This window comes from Diabrotica undecimpunctata, chromosome 8, assembly GCF_040954645.1.
Source record: "Diabrotica undecimpunctata isolate CICGRU chromosome 8, icDiaUnde3, whole genome shotgun sequence".
NCBI classification, from domain to species: domain Eukaryota; kingdom Metazoa; phylum Arthropoda; class Insecta; order Coleoptera; family Chrysomelidae; genus Diabrotica; species Diabrotica undecimpunctata.
In genome coordinates, this window is record NC_092810.1 from 37,860,989 (window position 1) to 37,888,785 (window position 27,797).

At 34.3% G+C, this 27,797-nt stretch overlaps 1 protein-coding gene across 3 annotated transcripts in view; it reads right to left on the reverse strand.

The window, feature by feature from the left end:
* Positions 1 to 888: 888 nt before the first annotated feature.
* The window catches only part of Fas1 (fasciclin 1 Fas1 domain-containing), a 304,785-nt gene continuing 277,876 nt past the window's right edge, over positions 889 to 27,797 (reverse strand). For 2 of the 3 annotated variants that reach the window (XM_072540109.1, XM_072540107.1), the window contains 5 exons: positions 21,087 to 21,307; positions 17,357 to 17,519; positions 13,599 to 13,776; positions 13,242 to 13,268; positions 889 to 4,474 (listed from right to left, as the gene is read on the reverse strand). In XM_072540109.1, the coding sequence (XP_072396210.1) occupies positions 4,290 to 4,474; positions 13,242 to 13,268; positions 13,599 to 13,776; positions 17,357 to 17,519; positions 21,087 to 21,307 (774 nt within the window). In that variant the 3' untranslated portion in view covers positions 889 to 4,289. The remainder of the gene's footprint in view (positions 4,475 to 13,241; positions 13,269 to 13,598; positions 13,777 to 17,356; positions 17,520 to 21,086; positions 21,308 to 27,797) is intronic. The other variant, XM_072540108.1, reaches the window with a different exon arrangement.

Genomic DNA, 27,797 nt, shown 5'->3' on the forward strand with positions numbered 1-27,797 from the left:
AAAATCAGTTCAGTGTGGTATGAAACGTTTTTTCTAATTCGTTTCGGTTACTTGTGGTTAGTTGGGGTATACTTAGGCAGCCCAACAATATTTAACAATGCACGTTGTCAAAAATTAATTAAACTACCATTCCTTAATCTCGTTTTTACTACTAACCTACTAATGTTCCCTGCTAAAAATTCAACGATAACGTGTAGTCCAAAGTTGAAATTCTGAAAGACACAATCAGCAGAAATGAGTGGTAATGAATCAGTAAGTACAAATAATGTAATTAGAAGAGACGCAATTCTTTGTTTAAGAATATCTTACATTGTGTTTAATTATTCACACACCAAAAACAATATTATATTTTTCGCTGTATCAAATTCTATAATTACCAACCATAGTATCAAAATCATTACCTAGGCCAACCCTTAGTACTAACTCCTACTTCTACAACTGACTCTAACCCCTATCCAAGTGGGTACATTCGTGGACAATGCAAACAAAAATCTCCCACTTGAATATTGGTTCCCGTAAACAGACGTGTTTTGCGCTCTCTCTGATTTTTATTCCTGTAGCGAACCGACGTGTTTTTTTGCGCTATCAAATTTTTGTTTCTGTGTATAACAGACGTTGTTTATCACCTCTCCAATTTTGGTTCCTGTAAAATATAGACGCTTTTGTATCCTATCTTAGTGAACGACTACTCAAAAATGAACAGTAACAGTTTATAAACGTTAATAGTACCGCTAATCCGCTAAAGAACAATGGAAACGATTCAGCTATTGTCTCTAGGTATAACATTTAATTATCGGCCCTAATTATTCTGAACCAACCCTATTGATATAGTTAAGAGTTATAATATCTTAATAGCTAATTTAATAGAAAGAGAAATAGAGAGAGATACAAAAAGACTAAATTAAAGATTGGAGAAAGATAGAGTGATCTACAGAGAGATATATAAACAAAGAAAGATACAGAGAGGTAGAAAATTATAGAGAGATGTGGAAAATATTAAAAAGTATACCTATTCATTATCATAGTCATTAACACCTTAGCGGATGTATTATGGTTTATCATTGAGCTTCAGCAGCTCGTATAGTTTGATTAATGGGGTTTTAATATTGGTCGCGGTCATCTGTTACATGTACTGCCTCGGTATACTGTTTGTTGAGATCTTTCGTAATGTCTGCCCATCGCCGTGGAGATCTGCCTCACTGGCGTTCCTTGGACCACTAACTGCTTTATGTTGTGATCGTTTTGATAGATATGACTAAAAACTATTAAATTCTAGAACAAACAGTACTAGAGGGTTATTCAGTGGGTTTAACTTTATCTAGAACTGAGACGTTCGTGCGGCGAACCGTCCATGGAATTCAAAGCAGTCGTCTTCATGTCCACATTTCAAAAGCGTCTATGCTCCGTCTATCTGATTCTTTAACTGTTTATGTCTCGAATTAATAGTAAAATATGAAATAAATCAGAGTTGAAACGAGTCTCGTCTTGTTTGTTATAGTAATTTGACCATCACGCCATACCCTGTTTAGTTCAGTCATTGCTGTTCTTGCTAATTGTATGCGTCTTTAAATTTCGGATTTACAACTGCCTGTGATGTTAACTAGAGCTCCAAGATATATTATAGAGGAGAATACCTCGCATCCCGCAATAGTTTGAGTTTCAGGAAACTGTTGGCAATCAATAACCATGATTTTGGTTTTGCTGTAGTTAATCATGAGTCCAAACTTAGCACTTCAGTTAGAAATTTCTTCTGGAGTAGAGCCTAGAACTGTAGTGTCGTCTGCGAAACGCAAGGTAGATATCTTGACACCGCCTATTCGAATATATGCCAGGTAACCTTGATACAGTTTGCTAATCAGGTGAGTCAACTGTTTCTCTATGAATATGGTCTATTCTTATGTACAGGTATAATTATGGTCTTTCTCGAATCCTCAGGTTAGACGCCTGTGTGTCTGATACACAATCGATGTAATATTATCACTCAACATACCGGAAGATGCTTTAAGATACTAGCAGTAATTAAATCATAGCTTGCTGCTTTTTTTCAGAGCAAATTCAATCTCGGAAAAAGTATGTCAGGTTCAGATTCAAAGACTGTGTTGTCGGTGCCTGCGAGAGGAGTGTGATGTGTCGATGTTGAAGGAGAGTGGCAAATGGAGGCCTGACATTTACGTACATACGTGATGTCCTCGGGCATCTAATAAGATACGCTCTCCAAGCATCTATAACCTTGTTAAAAACCGTCTTTACACTACCTTCATCATCTTTGATAGACCAATATTTCTGCTTGAATTTATGTGTTCGCACTCTGGCTTTATTCAAGAGTTCTTTGGTGTTATTTGTGTCGGCATCATGTTGAATCCCTCTGCAAATTTTAATATGTTTGTTTTTGTTTCATCTATAAGCAGCCTAAGTAGTTCTAGATAGCTGTTGGTACTGGGAATGCCTAAGAAGATTCTTAAGTTCAGCAATTATGAGTTTTCTGCGTTCTTTAAGAGGTCAAAAGTATCAGCAGACATCCATACTTTTTCTGGTCAGATTGAGCCGGCATTAGACTGTGACTCGCAGCCAGTCAAGATCTGTATAAAGCTATTTTTAAAAGATAGCCCAATCTTTTCGGAATGATGAGTGCCAATGGTTGGTAAAATATTTTCCAATCTTTCATTACATTGGCTTTTAAATTGTTGTGTATCTTTTATTTGTAATAAACTCTTGTTTTGGACCCTAGCACATGCAATGTAGGCAACATTAATTGAACAGAACCTTATAAAAGTATGGTATATCTAGACAATATGTGACGTTTCTCTCTTACATATTTCTCATATTGTAGTACTTATATCAATTAAAATTTGCAGTCTTATTCTTGATCAACTCACGATATCACAATTGTCCTAAGGATGTTACAACTGAGGGATGAATATTACTACGTGGTGTAATTTAACTGTTAATTCTAAATGGTGCAGTAGATAGTGATGATTACGGTACTATTTTATTCAAATATGCCATCTAAATAACATTTATATTTTAATCTTTGGAGATTAAAAAAAAGTCCAAGACAGATGTCCTTTGTACCATTTGACCTAATAAATACACAAGATATTAATTAAATGATAACAATATTTGTATAACAGGCAATTTTTCCTAATTTAAGACCGGTTAAAAATAATATTTGAGGTGCCTTCAATCAAACCGGATTGATAAAGTCCGTGTCAGACGGTCAAATATTTGATCAAATTGACAGTATATGACGTCACATGCTGAGTTTGATCAAATCCTCTAAAAATAGAGGATCTTCTATTTTCAAGGTCAGTTTGATCAAACTTTGATTTTGATTGGTCGAAAAATATCTAAATTCATATGACAATCAGCAGTTAGACATAACGTATATAAATTAATTTTCTTTTTTTCTTTGGTTGACAGTGTGTAGTTTATTTTTCTTCCTATTTTGTTAGAAAATAAAAAAAATAAAAATTTAAAATATCTTGCAGCCAGGAACAAGTTTCTACATAATTGATTTATACCGAGAAAGAAGCTGTTTATATAATGTCAAACATCCATATTATTATAAAAATCCTTTCACCCTATTTATCTTCTTTGTGTATAAGAAAAATTAGAATCGTAAATAAAGCCCAAGTAACTAAGAAAATAAACAAAAAATGACAATTAATTTCCTTGGCATACGTCAATTTGATCAAATTTGAATGATCGTGTGACAGGCAGATTTTTAAAATTTGAACAAACTGTAATTATGACGTCATTACGTCAGTTTGCTCAAACTAGTTTGATCAAATATTTGACCGTCTGACACGGACTTCAGTCCTAGGGCGCACGGAATTTAGAGATGTTTAATTTAGATCAGACTAACTCAATAGAATAATCGATTATTTGAAATATCTAAAAGTGAAATGTTCTATAATCTTAAATAATAAAATAATTAAAAAAACGAATAAAATCCAGTGATAACTTGTTATATATTTTGAGCTATGAATACACGTTTGCTATATCTTTGATAAATTTAAAAGCCACTCGATACAAGCATTCAATAATTATTTTAGAACTTACTATTCTTCACAAAAATGCCATTTTTTATCAAATATCTCAAAATATAAAAACAAATGTCATCTCATCCCTTTTTCTACCTAACTCACCATGTATTTTCGACAACGTGCAATGTTATTACAAACTATAACTCGTTTCATAAAAACGTCTCAACCACATTCTCCCAACAACTCTTTACAAAAACCCTGTACGACGCAAAACTTACAACTAATCCCTGGCTAACATGCCGCTTAAACCAGGATCAGTATGGAAATGACAGTCATGGCTATCTGGGATGCGACGAAGCCGGCACCGCTCACTTGGATGTCGCTCTCCTTCAAAAACGGGGCGTCTATGACGTGGATGATGCCGTTGGTGCATTCGACGTTTGGTCGGAAAACTGGGATTTTCTCGCCCTTCCATACAATGATGAATGCTGAAAAAAGTTTTATAGTTAGGACCGGATCTACTGTCATTACATATGAATTTGCCACAATATTTAAACGATGCTAGGAGCTATATTTTTATACAAAACTTTGAGAGTGATTAAGTATTTTTAATATTTTAAAAATAAATTTCGATAATTCGTTGTACAGCGTTCAGTAAATGTATGGAAACGCCTAATTATCTCTTAAATGGATGATCCAAATTATATAACAACAGGAAAGTTGCAAAATTTGCAATATGAAGATTTGAAATTTGATGTTAGTACCGTTTGCACTACTGTAGTGCATTGATTAGTGGTCAGTGTAGTAGTGTCTGAAGGCACGGAAGACTGAGACCTCAGACTACCTGAAGAAGACATCAAAGAGAATGTCGAAAGCTCGGCGCAGTGATAATCGACGCGGTTCAACTCGGAAGCCTGTTGAGTTTAATATTAATTATTATAATAGTATTAATATTATCTTTAGGTTTAATTGTACTAACCGCGGAACACACATATACAGGGTGCGGCAGATAATCGGCCAATTAGAAATATCTCGAGAACTAAAGGTAACTGAATCATGAAAATTTGAATGTAGGAGTTTAAAGAGTGACCTATTTAATGAAAATATTTTCATCTACTTCCGGTTATACCTGAAGTTGCTTATAACTTCGTTTTTTAATGGACACCCTGTATAATTTTTAATTTTAGAAATGAGTTTTTGAGTTATAATGATTATTATATAAAAATTAGACTTTTCTACCCTGTAAATAAAGTTCAATATCCTCTAATGTAATTTGAATAAAAGTTTAAATTCCTTATGAACTTATTAACTTTAAACAGCATTATCATTTACAGTGTAAAGTTGCCTTTTTCGTTACTCAGGGTGCTGTCAAAATTGGCATAAAACCGGCATCCTAAATTTCGCCTAAGTCGTTTTTTTTTAATGGGACATCCTGTATGTGATTCATTATTGTAGAAAAATATGTTTTCTACTATGGATCTGTATTTACTATAGTTATCTCTTGCAGTTTTCAAATAAATTAACTTTATACATTTTTGCCACAAAATTTTTTTTTCGTAGACTATATTGTGTTAATTTACAAATTTCATATTGTAAGTTAAACATTGAACAATTAAAAAGATACTATCAAAGAAAACAGTCACTAGCTTATTAATGTAGTAAATGATCAAAATGTTAACCATCAACTTTCAATCATTTATGAACTCTTTTATTCAGATTGTCATTAGTAGCTCTTGATATTGATTCTTTTTCTATTTCGTTAAGAACTTGAAGGACTTTATTATAGCTCCCTTATTAGTGACAGGTTTAGAGAATACCTTATTTTTGACATATCTCCAAATATAGTAATCTAACGGTGACAACGGGATTTTGATGACCAGAGAATTGGATCTTTGTTAGCTATCCGTCTATCGCTTAATATTTCATCAAGCAATGTGCCGACTGGAATATTGTGAGTCGGTGTCCATCTTGCTAAAACCAAGCCTTGTTAGCCTTATTATTATGTAAAACGTGCATAGTCTACAGATATATATACAATACAGATCGATAGTGAAAAACATGTTTTTTTAAAATAATGAATCACATACAGGGTGTTCCATTTGAAAAAAAGGAATTAGGCAAAAATTTAGGATGCCAACTTTACACTGTAAGCGATAATGCTTTATCTGGTTTATAAGTTTATAAGGAATTTAAACTTCTATTCAAATTACATTAGAGGATATTGAACTTTATATACATGGTAGAAAAGTGTAATATTTATAAAAAAACCATTATAACTCAAAAACAATTCACAATAGGTATAGGGAAGTATTAACAAAAAGTGTTCAGAATAATGTGAATATTTTTAAAAATAAAATATATACAGAGTGTCCCATTAAAAAAACGAAGTTATAAGCAACTCCGGTATAACTGAAAGTAGCAAATGGATGAAAATATTTTCATTAAATAGGTCACTCATCAAAACCCCTTCATTCTAATTTTCTTCTTCTTCTTCTTCTTCGCGCGACTAGGATTACTCCTGTTTGTCTGCCTCTTATTCTGTTTCAGTCGTTGTTGACTGTACATTATCTTTCCACCTTTTTGGCGGCCTTCCAACGGGTCTTCTGCTATACGGCTTGTTGTTTTTACAGATGTTCGCTAATCTATCTGGTCCCATTCAGTTTACATGTTCGTTCCAGTTTTTTTTCTTGTTTTTATCCACCTGTTAATATTTTGAATTTTGCATTGTTCGCGTATACTTCTGTTGATTTGTCTGTCTCTTAATGATATGCCCGCTATTGATCTTAATACTTTCATTTCGATATTGTTGATTTGTTGTTTCGTCTTTCTTGTATCGGTCCTTGTCTCCGCTGCATATGTTAGGATTGGTCTTACTGTTGTCTTGTATACTTTCATTTTGCTTTCCGTGGTCAGATATTTGTTTCTCCATATGGTTTCTCGGAGGCAACCACTTACTCTTGCCGCTTTTGATGCTTGCCTTGTGGTCTCTGTTCTTATATCCCTGTCACTAGTAATCTCTACTCCTAGGTAATTAAATTTTATTACTTGTTCTACAATTTTGCCGTCTATTTCTAGTTTGCATCTATGCGGCTCTTTACTGATCACTATACATTTAGTTTTTTCTACAGATATTCTCATATTAAGTTTGTTTGCTGTGATATTGAAGGTGTGGAGCTGCCTTTGTAGGTTATCTTCGTTATCAGCAATTAGTACTGCATCATCGGCATAGCATAGTATCGTGATTTTATGCGCTCCCATGTGGTATCCCTGTCGTTTTCTTACTTCGTGAAGTATTTGATTCATCACCATATTGAATAACAATGGGCTGAGCGAGTCTCCTTGGCGGATTCCTCCTTTTAGTTCTATGCATTTTGTTTCCCCTGTTGGCATTATAACTCTGGTCTTGTTGTTCTTGTTAATTTCATTAATTGTCCTTATTATCTGATGGTCTATTTGTTCAGCTTGTAATAAATTTAAGATATCATTTTGCTTCACCCTGTCAAAAGCACTTTTTAAATCTACAAAGCACATATATGCTGGTTTTCCATATTCAATAGACTTCTCTATTATTTGTCTGATAATAAAAATTGCGTCTATTGTGCTGTGGTTCTTCCGGAAGCCTTGTTGTCCATCTGCCATGTTCGCTTTTTCCTCGATTTTATCTTTTATGACTGCCGTTAACAATTTTAATGTACTATTCATCAGACTAATATATATATATATATAATTTTCAGGATTTATCGAGTCTCCCTTTTTAAGTATCGGTAGCAGGAAACTTTCCTTCCATTCCTCTGGTACTACTCCGGTATTTATTATATCGACGAATAATTTTAGGAGCCATTTGCGTAGTGTTGTTCCTCCATATTTTTGCAGTTCATTGTTTATCTTATCAAGACCAGGTGCTTTTCTTTTTTTTTAATTTTTTATTCGTTCTTGTAGCTCTTCTTCTGATATTCGTACTCTATCGTGAGTTTCGTTAATGATTATTTCTCTGTTCTCTTCTTCTCCTTCTCCATATAATTTCGTGAAATGCTCAGTCCATTGTTCGTCCGTAATGTTATCTATGCGTACAAATTCATTCATTTCTGTTTTTGTTTCTGGGATCCATAGAGGTCGTATTCCATATCTTTGGTAAATTTTTCCCAGTGTTCTTTTTTGATGTTATCTATTTCTTGGTTTACTCTATTCCTGATTCTCACGTTCTAATTTTCATGATTCAGTTATTTTTGGTTCTCGAGATATTTCTAATTGGCCGTCTATCTGCCGCACTCTGTATACATATTCATTTAAAAAAAAATCATAACTTTAAAATATATTCAAAGTTGTAAAGCTGCAGGATTTTTCAGAAATGTCCATTTAAGTCAAATCTTAATCAACTCTTCTTCACTATCTGACAAAAACTTAACATTTCTCAGGATTGTTATTTAATTTTGTAAAAATTCATAATAGTTTTTTTACACCTACATCGTTTAAACATTATGCCGTACAAATACATAAAAAAAGGACTGAAAAATAAGGTGGTATACCAAAAAGAAGTAAAACATATGAAAAGAATGTGTTGGTGAAAAAATACAGTGCCACTGCCTCCGATCATTTTTCGTGCACGGTAGAAGCGTTGTTAAACAATATTGTAGAAGTGATTAAGTGTTGTCAAGATATGAAAACAATTAGCTTAAAGTATTTAAAACAGATACTAGTGATTTGAGTTATAAATTGGGTGTAAGCTTCTTAAAAAATGTCTTACTGCAATTTATCGAATGTCCCAATTTTTTAAATACTAATTTACGACTTTAAGTCATGACAATTGTTTTGAACCAGTTTTGTAAACTTATGTCATCTTTATAGTCGCCCTTCAATTCCTTTAAATTATCCCTGTTTTCGAATATTATCCTATTCTGAGGTAGATCTTTGTTTTGGTTACACTTTTATCTGTGTCTATCATTCTGACTTTACAATCCTGCCTAGGTCCTAGCCTCCTCAAGAATTTCTCTCCAGTCGTCCCTATCCATCGCCTTCCTCCGCCAAGCACGTATTCTGGGTCTTCCTCTTCTTCTCCAACCAATGGGTTTATCAAGGAGCGTTTTTCTATCATGGTCATTTTGTTCCATCCGCATTATATGCCCTATCCACCTTAGACTTCCTATCCTAATATGTTTTACGATATCTGGTTCCTGGTATATTCTATAAAGTTCAAAGTTGTATCATCTTTTCCACACTCCATTGTCATTCACTGCTCCATGGATTCGCCTTAGTACTTTCCTTTCGAAACATCCTAACATGTTTTTATGACTTTCTATTATAGTCTAGGTCTCTGAACCATATTGAGCCCAAATAGCGTCTATTGGCCGTGCAAATTCCGCGGTTTATCTCTGCGGTAGTATTATTTTTAGTGTTAAGGAGCGCTCCCAGGTATACAAATTCGTTCACTGCTTCGATGACGTCGTTTTTTATAACAAGTGGTCGTAGGATTTGTGGTTGCGTACTTATTTTCATATACTTCGTTTTGCTGGTGTTTATTATTAAACCTCTGCTTCCATAGGTTCTTTATATTTCTACATTGCTCATTCCATTGCATGATTTTTATGTCGTTGTCCATGTCATCCCACCATCTTGTTCTCGATCTCCCTTGGCTTTGTCGTTGAATTGTTGGTACGTTTCCTTACTCTTTTTAGACGCCTTTGTTTTTTTATCTTCTTTCTCGGTATGGGGTGGTGTTCAGTCTAGGATTGTTCTGTCAGTTTCTTTAGTTTCTCATGCTTTCATCAACTTATCTCTCTGTATCGTGTCGACAGATATATACTCTGTATAGCCATTTCTACTACCCTAAAGCTAGCATGAACACGTGCTTTATTATTGTCTACCACAATCTTAAAGATATTTTGTTGATTTTTTAATGAGGATGTAAAACTAGATATTTTATTTTTTCACAATTCTTCTTCAATAGAGGCAAATTTATTTATACTTAGAGATCGTTCAAGTATTACGTGACGCAATTAGGGGGGGGGTGTTGTGAAACGTCACGGTGCGTTACAGGGGCGCGCTGACATTGCTTACTTAAAGAAAAAACTATAAAATAAAATCTCACATGTTAGCAATCCTTTTTTTATGTTTTACGGAAATTCCTCAATTGTATTGTGCAATATTGTTATTTTTTTCCTTTTGTTTTGTTTATGGGAAATATTTCCACTGCATTGTACATCCTTTTTATTTTGTTTTCGTTGTCAGTAATACACAGAAACACGTTGCTGTAGTCAGTGTTGGTAAATTGAATTCATACTGCAATACCATCAAAAATGGAAAAAACTGTGAAAATTGACAACTACGATGTTTCGACAGAATACAGAAGATCTGAAGATAGCTTTCGGCATCCAGCAGAACTTAATCTAGCATGGTATAGCGACCACATCCGTAAACCACAAGATTTCTTGCAAGCAAATAAATGCGCAGACGAATGCTGCTGTTGCCGCTCGAGGTACTTGGTTAATTTAATAAAGAATCATGCAAGTTGTTACCAATTCTTGAGGGGATTCAGTAAAACGTTATGGTGCGTTACATGGGGGGGGGGAGAAGGGGTCAAAACTCTTTAAAAATTGCCTTTCCTAATACTTGAACGCCTTTTAGTATCTGTGTGTCGCTTCAGGTTATATTCCAAGCAACCATCTAAGCAAAAGTAGGTGGAGACTGTCCACAAGGAGGAGTTCTGTCCCCTCTACTTTGGGCAACCTTGGTAGATGATCTCAGAAATCTGTCCACAGAAGGCGTTTATTGTCTAGGATATGCTGACGATATAGCAATCGCTGTCAGGGGAAGGTTTGCTTAGGTGGTGTCTGAGAGAATGCAAGCAGCCCTAAATATAGTTGACGACTGCTGTAAACAAAAAACAGCATTACAAGACCTAAAACCACCGGTGCTGGGAGGAACAGAGATTTCTTTTGCTAAAAAAACAAAATACTTTGGGATGCACTTTGATCATAGGCTTACATGGAATACTCACATTCTGAAAACCACACAGAAAGCTGCTATGTCCCTGGGCAGATGTTGAAGAATGTGCGGTAATAATTGGGGACTTAACCGCAAAATGACTATAGTTATACACAAGGGTTATTAGGCCAATGATAACCTATGGTTCGGTGACGTGGTGGACAAAGACGCAGCAAGTGGGAGCAATAAGGTTGCTAGGTAATACATAAAGGTTAGCATGCCTGTGTATTACGGGGGCCATACAAACAACTCCTAGTGCATCGTTGGAAGTCCTGCTGATCAGTAATTCACAGATTAATCCATAGTCAGCGACATATAAGCCAGATGCATGGTGCTGACAACAGAAAGCTAATCGAGCACCTAAAAGACGATATTGTGATGGGGCAAACTATCGATGCAACAGTTACGAGATATAGCTTTAACAATAAGTTCACAATTAAGATACCAGGTATGGAACACTGGAATAAAGGGTACCCATACAAGCTGCTGCTACCTGGTATACGGATGGCTTAAAAACATCGGAGTGTGAGGGAGCCAGCATAGTAGGGACAAATCAAGGGATACATTTCCCGGTAAGTCTATCAAAGGATGTGACAGTTTTCCAGGTGAAAATAACGGCAATCCATCACTGCGTGGAAGAAATAGAAAGGCAGGAAAGAACGTTTGGTTTTGCCATCTTCACAGATAGTCTGGCAGTGTTTGAGGCACTCAATTCTGTAGAGGTCAATTCTAAGCTAGTATGGGATTGTGTGTGTGTGCCCTAAATAAACTAGGAGACCGTAGAAAGGTTACGGTAGCCTGGGTACCGGGGCGCGAGGGTCATAAGCGGAATGAAAAAGCAGATGAAGTGGCCAAACAAGGCTCATCACTGCCATTCATTGCACCGGAACCCTTCTGCGGCGTTGCAAAATCAGTAACAAGAACGGCTACAAGGAAGTTGGTAGCTCACAAATCTCCGGAATGGTGGAGGAATTCACCAGGACAAAGACAGGTGAAATAGTTCATTACAGAACATTCTCCAAAATTTACGGCAGACCTAATCAGCAAAGAGAGGAAAACAGTTAAAACCATAGTAGGTCTTCTAATAGGGCATCGTAAGCTGAATAGGCACTTGAAGCTGATGGGAATATTAGATGATGACCTGTGCAGATTCTGTGATTTCGAAGAAGACACAGCAGAGCACATTCTATGTCAGTGTGACAGTCTGGTAAATGTGAGGTTCTTTGCATTAGGAGAAGAAAATCCACCGACAAATAGCTACATAGAAGGTACAATCTCGAAGCTATTAGACTTTTTAAAAAGGGCCAGGCTAGAGAATGTTATCTAGGACTAGAGGACCACAATAGATCTGAAAAAGTACCAGTGGAATAGGCCAAAATGCCATCTCTCTAAATCTATCTATCTATATTCCTTTGCTACAAAACTAGTCTTTTGACAAATTAAGCATAACGGTTTTTCATTAAAATCAATAAACACGTATAAATCTGTCCTTCTTCTTCTTATACTCCTATCCATTTTAGATGTTGGCTACCATCATGACAATCTGTATTTTGCAAACTGCTGCTCTGAAAAGAATTGTGGTTGTTGTGTTGAACCACGTACGTAGATTTTCCAGCCAGGAAATCCTTCGCCTTCCTGGTCCTCGTTTTCCTTCTACTTTTCCTTGAAGAATTAATTGCAGCAAGCCATATCTTTCGCTGTTCCTCTTTTTATTAAAACGCCGAGAAGAACCGATAAATAAATAGTAATAAATACACATTTAAAGGGTGAAACAATTAAATTTTGTAACATGCCTCACACGGCGTCGGCATTGTCTAAAGAACCGCTGAAAGTTACCCACACAACTATTGACAACAAAGTGAGCGAGCAGCAGTGAGGAAGCGTCGAGGTTTATTATGACTGGGATAAGAAGTGCAACGCTCACGTGATGGATATTAAGATCATCGGTGCAACATCGTACGTGAGCTTTGACTACCTTAAACTGTTAGATATTCATTCCATATAAAAAGTTTTTGACGACAAAATGTGTAAACAAAAAATACATCAAGCACCACCATTTATTTGTAAACGCATAATTAAATTGGCCTGATACACCCTGCATACTTACGTTTGATATCTAGCAAATATGTAAGTCATTTTACTTATGTATAATTCGTTCTAGCAATAATAGATTTGCAGGAAAGGTTTATTATGATTTAAATTTTAGATAGACGTCGAATGTTTAGCGAAAATTTACAGAAGCACAATCCAAAATTTTGCGATATTTTGACTTACATGTGTTTTCAGATTGCGGATCATCAGCTACAAAAATCAACAAAAAATAATATATTAACAAAAACAAAACAAAACTAATAACCAATCTTAAATTTTAACGTTTTTAAAAAAGCGCACCGAAGAAGGTGTTAGGGGACTTTGTATAAGTTTTGAGATATTAATTCTACAGTTAAATGATTTCTTGTGGTTTTAGACTCAATAAAAACTTTAAAGTTTGAATACTTTCATACAATGCATTCATTTAAACATCAAGTGATTATTTTAGATCATAATAAGCAATTTTTGTCAATATCTCAAAATATAAACATCACATAACCCCTTCTTCTAGTCACTTCCACATTTATATACAGTACATACTATTGTCCTGTCTCTCTTCAACGTAGAGCTTCAAGGACCCTCTAGCGGTGGGAAGCTCTACTTCTCGTTGTTGGCCGAAAGTACCGAACGTATTGGTGTCGTTGGATAATTGTTTGATCCTTTCCATGGAGTACGATTCAGCTGAGATTACCAAGTGGCGTTCTAGGGTTGCTGTGGCCTAAAAAATAATATTTTAATAAAACCATATCACTCAAAAACGGTGTCGGGCCGAGACGGTGGGTCTAAGCTGTCTTGTATTCCGTGCGAGACACACTGGGTCTTTTTCTCTGTAAGTCTTATGTTCTGAACCGATATAATTCCGGCAGACCTGCTTCTATTTTGTCATAGTATACTCAGAGTTCTTATATCTAGACGATATGTAACCTTGACAGCAATAAGTTTTAAAGAAGCTGACTTTCTGTATTGATGGACTATTATTACTGACAATTTAAACATTGGTCCTTCGAGCTGTTTTTTAAAACAAAACATGTTAGAATAAAGTTGTACAATTTAATGTTCACATTTTTATATTGTCTATGTTAACATGAACATTTTTTTATATAGTTGAAGTAGCAAAGATTATTATAGGTCATTGGAAAATTCAGTGTTTTTAACTTTGTTAAAACTGTGAAGCTATAATTAATAGTTTGTAAAGAGTATTCTAACTGCTAAAGACGATCTCAAAAATGTTCGATAACCCGAAAATGCACCCGTAATCAAAATCTTTCAACTCTAAATGTGATACAAGGATCATTTTTGGAAACTCCCTCCAAATCGCTGGTTGAAATTTGACCAGACAACGCAGAATACCTCGATTTTGGAAAAAAATGGATTTAAATAAGACAAAAAGTGTGCGGAAGAGTAAAAATACAGTAGAAAGATTTACAGAAAAAATTTCAGAGACACAGAAGAAGATTATGATTTTTCTTTGAGGTAAAAGAAATGTAAAATTCTTTGTAATATACATATGTTGCATAAAATTCTCCATAATGCACAAAAGATAGCAATTTTAATAACCATTTTCCTACGTTAATTCTTAGTTCCTCTCTGTAAAGTTTACTTGGCTCTAGAAGCATCCGGTCGAGTGCCACATCACGTAGTTAGAGCCAGACTGCCGCTTCGTCGTAAAGTTACGTCAAAATTTAAAATGTGTCAAACCGTTTCGAAAACTGAACGAGATGCATTTTTCAAACGGATTTAAATGTCTGCATCAGACTCTGTTAGATGAGTGTATTGGAACATTTTTAGGACGGTAAATAACAATTGTTTATCCCCAATTGTAGCGCTGTCTGAGATAAAACTCAAGCATTGTATCTAGAAGAGTTTTATCAGTATTAGGTGTTGGAAAAGAGGCAAATCAAATGTATCTGCATATGTAGTGTGACTTTGAAAATTCAAAACACAATCAATCAAAGAATCTTAACGGAATTTTGCAAATATTTATTTATTTATTTATTTATTTCAACGGTAGAACCATGTACAATAAAATACAACAAATAGTAAAAAGTAAAGATCATGTACAATAAACATCAAAACAATAAAAAAGAAATAATTAAACAGTAAAAATTTGTACATTAAAACAGTATATCAAATCAAATCAGAAAAGTTAAAAAATATCACATATTTAGATTAATAATTAGACTCTCAAGTTGCCTTTTGAAAACATTAATGTTTGGGCAGAATGTATCCAATAAGAGGTCATTGCAAGAGTTGAGCTTTCTCGACAAGGGAAAATGATGAGCATAATCAGTCCTATGAAAAGGAATATAAAATAGAGCAGTGTGTCGAGTTCTATGTATTGTGTTTAAGTATACATTGGCTAGTAACGGGGGACAATTAATAATGTTGCTAAGAATTTTAAATAAAAATAATATATCAGCTCTTAACCTGCGGTTCTTCAGGTGCTTTAAAAGCTAAAGATCTTAGAAACTTTCGCTGAACGCTCTTCAATCCATCAATGTAGACTTGATGAAATGGGGACCAAACAACAAAGCACTATTCAAGACCTGAGCGTACCAGAGAGAAATACAATAATTTGAATACAATAGGTGAGAGATCATTCAGTAACTGAATCCAACAGAACATCATTAAGAACATATATATCTATTAGCTATTAGATTATTTATACGACCAAATGAAATACAAGAACATTTAGTTGGATTTAAGCTTAAACCATTTTGTTTTGACCATCAACATCATCTTGCAAGAGATCTCTATCCGATTTATCTTGTATACAACGAAATAACTTAAGATCATCAGCAAATAGCAGAAAGTGTGAGTTATTGATAGCCTTACCAATATCGTTAAAAAACAAGTTAAAAAAGAAGGGACCACAATGAGATTCTTATGGGACACCAGAACAACAATGGAATTCTTTTGAAATATAATTGTTAATACGAACTTGCTGTGTACGTCTCATCAGAAAACTTTTAATCCAATTAACAATGGGGTCACCAAAGCCAGATGCATGAAGTTTGTGGACCAAAAGGTTATGATTAACCTGGTCAAAGGCCTTTGAGAAATCAGTGTAAATGCTGTCGGCCTGAATTTTATTTTCAAATTCATCCAAAAAGCATTGTTGGTAATTTAAAAGGTTTGTTACCGTGGACTTCCCGTTAGAAAATCCATGTTGTTCATCAATAATAATGTTTCTGCAAGCCCAGGTGAGATTTATCGATACCAATTTATCAAGAAGTTTCGTGATTGCTGATTAAATAGTTATACCACTATAATTGTTAACACACTCACGATTGCCAGATTTATAGATAGGTGTAAGAAAACTATTTTTCAAATATTGTGGAAATACACATGATGACAATGATAAATTGAAAATTTGCTATAAAGGTTTACAAAGAAAAAAATACAGTTCTTAATAAGTGCAGCAGGTATAGCATCAGGCCCTAAAGAATATGTAGTTTTTAAACTCATAATGTATTCTTCGAAAAGGAAATACTGATTAACATTTAGTTCCAATAGGTTTTTTTCGTTAGAAAATTGGCAATATACTTTTTAGAAATTTATCCATGGCATTATGTTTGCATTCACTACTCTGAACTGCAGAGCAATGGAAAAAACTACGTGAAAGTACTTGTGTTATCCAAAAAATTACCAACCAACCAATCATGAAGAACGCCTCTAAAAAAAGTTTACAGACCGATTTTCTACATGGGTGTTCAAATTAAGTGTTGCGTCTTAGATTTCTCACCTCTGTTCCAGTTGAAATGTACGGCGTTGCAAAAAAATTATTCTATGTACCGATCCGAAACTTTGCGTATGAATGCCGTACTGGTACTCTTTCAAAATTGTTTTATAAAAATATAGTTTGAAGGCTATATGTTAACCGCTTATTATTATATCGGTAATTAAGTTGTTTAATATCAAAGACAACGTTCTTAGTTTATATCTTAGTTAGCTATCTTTAGTGACTGTAAATAGTGCTAGTGTTTTTGTGTTTCGCGGTGGACTAGTGAAATTGACAGTTTTAAATAGGGAAAATAAGAACTTTACGAAATAACTTTGACCGAATCTCATTTTAATAATAATAGTAAAGTTAAACTTTAGATAAAATATTTGTTAATTCTTATATTTCCACATCCGTAGGTGTTCCTTCGTTCTTTAATTTATTGAATTGTTTATTCCGCCTTAAGTGGTAGTAACATCGTCATCCTCATTTCATGTTTATCTTCTTTCAAAATTAAAAAGTTTAATAGAATAACCAATGCTCTTGTCAACGATGAAAAGTGACCATTGATACTTACATGGTAGGCGTATTCCCTCATGAAGAGCTTCTTAATAGCGGACGGTAAAGCAACTTTGGCATCATACCAAGCCTTGTTTCTTGGAACAAAATACGTAAATCTCTTATCGGTATCGTTCAGCTGCTGGTTGAAAGCTTGAAGATTGCCCAAGTTGAATGTGTCCCTAGAAATATTAAATTAAATAAATTTGACAAACAAAAAATATAAGAAGTCTACACTTTGGAGAAAAAAAGCTACAAAAAATTACAAAAACATATAATTTTATTTATTTCTTAGTTTTTAGTATTAAAGTTTTTGTTCTCTAGATCAATAACCTTTTAGCAAGTCATTGGATGCTTGTGCAATCATATTGGAAGGTAAGATAAAGGGCATTTCAAATATAAGGAAATACATACATATACATGGACTCAGCCTACAAGAAACTTTAGATCAACAATTGATTACCTAATAATCAAACAAAAATCTAAAATAAAAGTGCACGACGTGAGAGAGTTTCGAGGAGCCGAATGTGGAAGTGACCACCATCTAGTAAAAGCCAAAATGATACTACCTCTAAGAGGAAATGGTAAACAGCAACAAAATAAAAATCTAAATGATAATCACTCAGTAGAAGTTGAACAACTGCAGTACAATCTAATAATTTAAGACAACGATAGTACTAAAGAATTATATAAAAAAAGATTGGAGTAACAACTACTACAGGAATTCAAACATAAAACAACAGAAGATTTACATAGAATAATAAGAAAAGGAATACATCAAGCGGCCAAAGAAGCATTGGGTATAAGAGTAAACAAACTCAGAAAGACAAATAATTGGTGGATTGATGAACTACAGGAAATGAAAGAACAAAAGCAAAAATTATATCACAGATGGCTGGGAACAAAAGGATCAAGAACACAACAGAGAATATAGAGAAATGGTATAAAATTTAAATCCACGATAATAGAGTCAAAAAATCAAAGCTGGGAGAGAAAATGTCAGGAATTAGATACGTACATTGGCGGCCGCAAATCAAGAGAATCCTGGAGGTTTATAAAAAACATCAGATCCAACAAAACAGAACAAATAGCCATACACTCCATAGAGCCCGAAAAATGGGAAAAACACTATAAAACACTGTTAGTAGAAGAAATACCGGAATACACAAACATAGAACAACATGAAGTCCTGATTCAAGGAGATCCACCAACAATTAACATCGAAGAATCTAAAAAAGCGGTATCATTGTTGAAAAATGGACGTGCTCTGGGTCCAAAGGGGATATATGCAGAGTTAATAAAAAATGGAACCAACAAACTATTCGAGATACTAACAGAAGTTTTTAATAGGCACTTGCACGGAGAACCAGTGCCACAAAGTTGAAAAGAAGGATGGATTACATCTATCCATAAAAAAGGAAATAAGGAAGATTGCAATAACTATCGGGGTATAACTGTTACGAGCGCGCTTAGCAGATTATATGGGAGAATTATAAAAAAGGCATTTGCGAAGAATACCATCCTTTTGAATCAGAAGAACAAAACGGATTCAGAGCAGGACGATCCACAATAGATAGTATTTTCGGCTTATCCCAAATACTCGAGAAAAGAACACTGAGATCTCGAGAAGTGGATTTACTTTTAGTAGATTTAACAAAAGCATATGACACCGTGCCGGTTGCGAAATTGTGGGAAGTATTGGAGAAAACCAGTATCAGCGTTCCACTAATCGACGCTATTAAAGATCTATATAACAACACAATATCAAAAGTTAAAATAGGAAATAAGGTTTCTAATGGTTTTCAGGTAACAAAAGGACTGAAGCAAGGTTGTTGTTTATCTCTCAGAACTCAGGCACTGGAAAAAGAAGTGTAAAGGGATGGGGCTGTCTATTGGGGATGAAACGTTATACACGTTGCACTATGCAGATGACCAGGTAGTTATTGCCCAAGACAAGGAAGACCTGGAGTATATGGCTAGAAAACTAATGGAAGAGTACAAAAAATGGGGTCTTGAAGTAAATTTACAAAAAATGCAATATCTTTGCATAGGAGGAGAAAATACTGCAGATGACCTTGACTTAGAAGACGGGAAAATTAAGAAATGCGATCAATGTATATATTTGGGGGTAAAACTAACAAAGACAGGAAGAACTGATGAAGCCATAAAAGACAGAATAACCAAAGGGAAACGAGTTATAGGTGCATTGAATTCAGTACTATGACAGAAAAATGTAAGACCGGAAACGAAAAAAAGAATATATAATACCATATTGAAACCAGTAATCGTCTATGGCTCAGAAGTATGGCAGTTATCACAAAAACTTAAAGGTAACCTATTGGCAGTTGAAAAGGGTTTTTGGAGGAGAGCAGCGGGAAAGTCTAGATTAGAACATATGAGAAATGAGGACATAAGGAATCAAATGAATGTACAAAGATGAATTATAGAAGACATCAAAAAACAACAATTAACATGGTACGGACATGTTAGACGTATGGGGGAAGAAAGACTACCAAAAAAATATTAGAATGGATACCACCAGAGAAAAGAAAACGAGGACGACCACCAACAACATGGATGCAAGGAATTTCAAAAGTAATGTCAGCAAGAAATCTATCTGAAGAAGACTGGCAGAATAGACAGGCTTGGCGAACGGGAACCCAAAGGCGGATTACGCTATGAACGGGATATATATATATATATATATATATATATATATATATATATATATATATATATATATATATATATATATATATATATATATATATATATAGATAAAGGGCAAAAGATCAGTAGGAAGGTGCTAGGTCTCGTGGCTAAAAGACATGAGAAGATAATTTGACTGTTCATCTTCAGAAATATTTCGTAGCGTTACCAAAGCTACGATTGTTATTTGGATCGATAATCTTCGAAACGAGACAACACAATAAGACAAAGAAGAAGGATGCTTGTATGTTATAACAACCCCAATCTTAGCTCTTTACATATTATTTGATCATTTATGCGATGTGCTACACGCATTTAAGCATTTTGTGGCTCGAAATGTGCTCAGTAGGAATAACACGCAACGTTATCGCCATTTCGCCAAACAAGGTCTATCGTATTATATTATATTACTGATGATTAAATGATAGCGATAATTTCAGCAAAATGCTGTCTTTTAATACTATTCTTATTAATGAACAAATGAACCATACTTTACGACGAGCATTTTTTTTTTTAGGCATCTTTTTTCTTCATTATTTCCATCCATTTTAAGTTGTAGGAAGTTATATTTTTATCGTCTATAAATATTTTTTTGTTCCTAATATGTATTGTCTCCTGACGTTGTTATTCGATTGAATAGCTAAGAATCTGTTATAAACACTCTTAAGAAATTGTATATTTTTATTATAAAGGAGATTAACAATAATACAATAATACTAATACAGTTAAGATATAATTTCAATACAAACGTATTTAGTCCTTTTGGACGCCTCAAAGCAAACTTGTGGTAAGCTATAAATAAAACAAACTCTTGCTTTTATATTAGCAATGATTTTAAAAATAATGTGCATTGGAAGCTACAGCGACATCTATTAAAAACCAATAGAACCTCGTTAGAAATTTCAGGAAAATGCCAAATCGGTGCATTCTACAAATTAATAAAGCAAACAGAAATTCTATTGGTTTTTAACAATAATATTTTACAGATTATAAGTAAAAATACAAATTAAAGTTATAGGTAAATAAAAAAAAATTAATACCTAAGCATTGGATCTGTTCTTAGCTTGTCATATACGGTACTGTAAGGTACTCCTAGAACTCTGTCGATGATGTGGATGATACCATTGGTGGCGGCCAAATCGGGTTGGATAACAGTGGCGTTCACACCACCTCCTTCTACAGTCATAGTCCTGTTGGTGTCGGTAGCTATGACGTTGAAGTACAGGTTCTTGCCTTTGTTGAGTGTATTCGCTTGGAAGGGCTGAAACAAATATAAATTGGTTTATTAACTAAATTAAAGCTTTAACTAAAACGCTGCTAATATTTTGACATATAATAATAATAAATATTTACAATTTCACTCGATTCAACAGAAACTCATATTTTTAACCACCTGAAAATGACTATCGTCCTGTTACTGCTGCATAAATTAAAAAGTATTAAATTAACATTGGGCGGCATCCTTTTCACCATTCAATAACGTCTACTGTTAATTTTTTTTTACTATATTTCTTTTTGTGTTCGATTCTTTTCTGTGGTTGCTTTACTTTTCTTTTCAAATTCTGATTAGTTTGCCTCATTTCCATTAATTGCCTACCAATTGCTGATGAAGGACTATAGAGTAATCAATCAATTTAGCGATAAAGGACCATAAAGGAAACAATCAATCCATAAAGGAAAAGCGGGTGATCTTTCACGAGAGATTTAACGATAAAGAACCATAAAGAAAGCAATCAATTGGGCTTGAAGAAGCATAAAGGAAAACGGGTGATCTTCCACGAGGGCGTCAAATCCTTGTGACGACCTGTCAAAATAAATTTATTCACAGGATTTTGCTTGTAGGTTACTGTTTCTGGTGCTAATTCTATGCCTGTGGGGATAAAATTATACACGGCACTTTTCTTTACCGATTTATAAAACTAATACACAACTAAGCACTTGATTTAAATTACTTTACCATTATATATTAAGCAGAGAGAAAACTAAAACTTTTTGCCTGCGGAAGAAAAAATGCCGAGAACGATGTGCTTCATTAAGTTACTTTTTTGAGACTGTTTGAGCGAGGAGGAGGAAGTCGGAAGTGATTTTTTGAAAGAAAGCGGAATCTATCTGAATGTCAAAGAATTGCCTCTTACAACATAAGGACCACAAAGACCAACACAAATATACATTTAATAACACCCGTGGAGAAAGATCTATGATAGATTATGTTATAACCAACAGAGATATACATCCATCGAAAATAATCGACGTAAAATGTCTCAACTCAGCAGATCTAGGTAGCGACCATAACCTAGTATTACGTAAAATAAGAACCATCCTGAAATACTTCACACCCAAGAAAATGCTCTATATTTATAATGAGGGAAATGCAAGAGAAATCATTAGAATGCAACAAACCAGCATATCTTTGTTTCGTAAACCTTAAGAAGGCATTTGACCGGATCAAATTAAAGAACGTTATCCACTGCACACAAGAGAGATATCTCTAGGAATAATCAAAACGATCGAAAATATCTACCAAAACAACACAATAAATGTAAAAGTGGAAGAAGAACTAACCGACCCTATTGAAGCTGGCAATAAGCTGAATAAGACAGCGAGATTCCCTGAGTCCTATATTGTTCAACCTGATTATGGTTGAAATAATAAAAAAAGTAAGAACTTAAAAATGATACCAAATGGAAGAAAAACAACTTAAAATTATCTGCTATGCAGACGACGCAATACTACTCTCTCAAAGTGAAATCGATTTACAATGTATGCTGCACCAATTTAATACAACCGCCAGAAAATTTAACATGTTAATTTTCCCAAAAAAAAAAAACACAATGCATGATTACAATGCATTGAAGCTGGAAGGTCAGATAATAGAATAAGTGATGGAGTTTAAATATCTGGGCATCACATTATCTAGCTACGGAAAGCTCAAAACTGAAGTGGAAAATCGTGAATAAAGCAAACAGATCCGCAGGCTGCCTGAATGAAACAATACGGAGAAATAAAAATATCGAAAAAAAAAACGAAAGTCAGAATTTACAAAACAGTCATTAGACCAATAATGACAAACGCGACAGAAACACGACCTGAAACAGAGAGGACAAAAAGGATGTTGTAAACAGCAGAGATGAAAAATTGTACAGTGTTGTATTGAAAAACATTGGTTTTAAGAAGCTTAACGATAATCCAAGACGAGGACTGATGAAACAGTCTCATTCTGCTGTGAAGAGATTAGACTTTTTGAGCTTATGTAAAGAATATAAATACGAAGAACTATACAGGAATGTTTTTATAGATGAAACTTTGATTTTTTAAAATGGATTTACGTGCAGCTCATGGCAAGATGAGAATAAAAGAAGGGTAAAATCTATTAAAACTGATGGAAAACGGTAATATATTTAATCATATTGAAAACATAAAAGTGTTGAAATAAATTCTTTTTGTAAATACATTATTCTTAATTCTGGTAACGAACATGATTTCATTGAGGCTGCAGAGGGTATATTTTCTTCTAAATCGGCTTTAATGAACTACCATAAAAAAATGAATCGAGCAAATTTTTTATTGTGGTTTGAAAATCATTTCCATATTATACCATTGCATGTTGTTAGAGAAAGCGCCAAACATATTTTCAACCAAGAATGAAATAAAATATTGGTTGACTAACAATAATCTGCCTTTTAATAATACAATGTTCAAAAACGAGCTTTTGCACGTTGCTGCGGAGTAATTACGCCTAATGAGAGTTTAGTTCAGGTTATCAATATTTAAGTTTAGAAACAAGCCACATTGAAAATACATTGTTGATGATTTAGCAGAACAATAGGGCCATACAATGTTAGGTCTGCCACCATACCACTGTATTTTCAATGTTCTAGAATTAATATGAGCAATTGCCAAAAACTATTATAACCGAAATATTGGTAGAGATGGCTATAAAGAATGTGATGCTTGTAACATGTGAAAAGAAACTCTACAAACTGTTACACTCCAGATATGACAAAATTGTATTCAGAAAATTTAATTAAAAAGTGGTATGACCGAGAGCATATACTAGATAGACAGGAAATTCTACCTATTATAATTAATATAAACGGTGACAGTGATTCCAGTAGCAGCTGTGACATAGACAGTGATTAGTACGTAGATCATCTTATGGCCCGTTGACCAATAAAATAAAGCTACATTTTTTTATACGTTGTAACGTTATAAACGTCACATCTCTATTAATTTATATTTAAATAATTATTTAATTTTAATTTCTTTATTAATTTATTAATTTCTTTATCTTCAGTTTAATTTTTACTATTTTTTGTTTTAAAAGTAGTTGGCGCCCTCTGTTTTTTCTTTTCTTCCTCTATATTTATTTTCTCTCTCTTTCTGTCCCGTAAAATAAATATTCGCCCTCTCTCTTTTTGTCCGGCAGACTATTCTGTTCCGTGTTGACAGACAAGCTAGTTTCATGATATCTATAGCAACATCCTATGACATCTGTGCTAACTTCATTTAGTCTCCCACTTTCTGTCAAAACAACTTTTCTAAGGTGGTGGGATTATTTTTTGCCTCCTTTTGAAATTTATAAAAGAAGGCAAAAATTATTATAAGACTCATTTTTATGGTCTACAAATTCTCTTGGGGTAAGTACTTTCATGTTGACTCACAAGATATAAACAGCATCAATAAAGAAATCTCTAAAGCCATCAGACGGGATATTAGAAAATACAACAACGAGAAAATTATAAAAACTATAAAAGACAACAAAAGCATGAAAGCATTGGAGAGAAAAATGGAAAATGGCAAAAAAGAAATCTTCCAACTTAAAGACAAAAATGGAAATATCTCAGATAGACCAAGCATATTACATATAGTGGAAAGTTTCTATGAAACATTATATAAAAGTCAAGTTATTCCAGAGCTCATCGAACAACCAATACAAAAGGTACATAATGTAGGATCGGAGGATATACCAGATATATCACGAGAGGAAATTCAACATGCCCTCAAAAATATGAAAAATAATAGAGCTCCGGGGGAAGATGGTGTAGTCATTGAGACAATTAAACTAGGAGGTCCACTTTTGATGTCCCGAATCCAAACACTTTTTAATCTATGTCTGCATAGTGAAAACATTCCAAGTAAATGGAAGAATTCGGTTACAATCCTCCTCCACAAAAAAGGGGATAAATCAGATCTCGAAAACTATAGGCCAATTAGTTTGCTTAACCACCTATACAAGCTCTTTACTCGAATACTGACAAACAGATTAGAAGCAAAACTCGATTTCTATCAATCAGAAGAACAGGCAGGATTTCGAGCGGGACACGGAACAAACGACCATTTGCAATGCCTTAAAACTCTAGTTGAAAAGTCTATCGAATATAACAGACCCCTTGCTTTTATCTTTGTCGACTTCCACAAAGCATTTGACACAGTCGAAACAGTTGCTATCTTAAAAGCACTATCAGAATGCAGAATAGATCACAGGTATGCAAATATTTTTCGAAATATATACGAAAATGCGACAACAACCGTTAACCTCCATTGCATGACTGAGAAGATAAAAATTGGCAGAGGGGTGCGGCAGGGAGATACCTTGTCGCCAAAACTATTTATAACAGTTATGGAGTACGCATTTAAACGGCTAGAGTGGGAATCAAAGGGTATTAGCATCGATGGAAAGATATTAAATAATCTCAGATATGCCGATGATATTGTTCTCATAACAGACAACTTAGGAGAAGCCAGAGTTATGCTACAACAACTACAGCAAGTAACCCAGAAAGTCGGTTTAAAAATAAACTATGGAAAAACAAAAATGATGACCAATCTCGTCCCCAATGAGCTAATAGAAATCGAAAAGTCGCCCATAGAACTTGTGGAAAAAATATGTGTATTTGGGTCACGAAATAAGGTTAACGCGAAATAACCAAACATGCGAGCTACTCAGAAGAATAAGTCTGGGTTGGGCTGCATTCGGAAAAATGAGAGACGTATTTAAAATAATATACCGATCCATTTAAAAAGAAAAGCTTTTAACCAGTGCGTTCTACCAGTCCTCACATACGGAGCAGAAACCTTAACTCTCACAAAAACATCAGCCGAAAAATTGAGAAGGACACAACGAAAGATGGAGAGATCAATGCTTGGAATAAGCTTAAGAAATATAATAAGAAACGAGGAAGTTCGTAGACGAACCGGAGTGGAAGACATTATCGAACATATTACAAGGCAAAAATGGAGATGGGCAGGACATGTTGCAAGAATGAAAGACGACAGTTGGACAAAAAAATTGCTTGAGTGGAGACCACGGGCTGACAAGCGAAGCCGAGGAAGACCCCCAACGCGATGGACCGACGACCTCAAAAGAATCGTGACCAATTGGATAGCAGAGCCGCAGAACAGAAGCAGATGGAAAAGTCTAGAGGAGGCTTATGTCCAACAATGGACAACTCAGGGCTGACTGATGATGAAACAAAGTTTTTCTAAAAAAACTATAAGATGGATGACAAAAGTATAAGGAAGAGTAAAATCTGGAGACAGAAGCATGTACTAGTGTGTAACTTTTAATCACCACACTTCTTTTACATTGTTCACAAAATATATAAAATCAAACTATAAACCATAATATGCACAATTGTAATGTATCGATCAGAAAATGATACTTAGATAAAGCTGAAGAAAAAAGATTGATTAACTTGATTTGAAAATCTAGTTGTAACAAAACATTTCAAAGTAAATAAGTATTAATGAAAAAGGTGTTTTTTTTAATTCTATTTTACTTCTTTATTATACACAAGTGGTCCAAATTGTTTTTGTAAAATCCACTTCTGTAATATGTAATATATTTGGTTTAACCCTATACTGCGCAATGTAGCAGATCTGCTACAACCTATTTAAATAATCGTTTCCGTAAATTGTGTGTGTTTAAAGCCGTCGCTGCGCTTCGTATTAAATCTGCTACGTCCTTAGGTACTAGAAAATAAGGCTGCATATCCCGAATCGTTTTAGTTCGCGCGTAAATTTCGTTAGTCGTCTGGTAAGTGTCTATTCGCGTTGAGCACCTGTTAGAGCTCTCCAGATTTTGGTTGCTTTTTATTCGTTTTTTTCGTAATTCTTTTATTTTGGCTGTATGAACTTTGTTTAAAAGATAAGTAATATGAATATAGCCCGAGCTAGTTTATATTTTTACAAGTAATTTCTTCAAAATTCACCTCTTTTTACGGTAGTATCAGATCTGATACATTGCGTGTTTTACAGGGTCATTATGGATGGTAAAATAGCTTTGTCGTAACGTAAATTAGAGGAATTGGCAGCAAATTTTTGGAACAGTGATGACGACTTGGACAATAGCGTCTCTGAAGAATGTTTTAGAGATGAAACCAACTTAGATCCTGATGAGAATATTGATATTCAAAGCTTACCAGTAGAGTTTGAAGATGGGGTTACTGTCACAGAGTTTCCAGACCAATAAATAGAACCTATTTAGGAGCCGACTATGGTCGATGTCGATGTGGAGATTGAGCCAATCACTACTCGAATCAAAAATGTATCGTGGAAGAAAAAAAATTATCTATTGATGAACTTGCGAAGAATTTTAGAGGACATACCAACTTTCCTAATGCTATAATGGATTTGTCGATTTTTTTCAAGTACTTTTTTGACAATGAGGTAATTGAAAAAATTTTATGGGAGTCCAATACATGTTATTCAAAAGGATCTGAGTAAACCTGCTCGACTAACCACCGTAGATA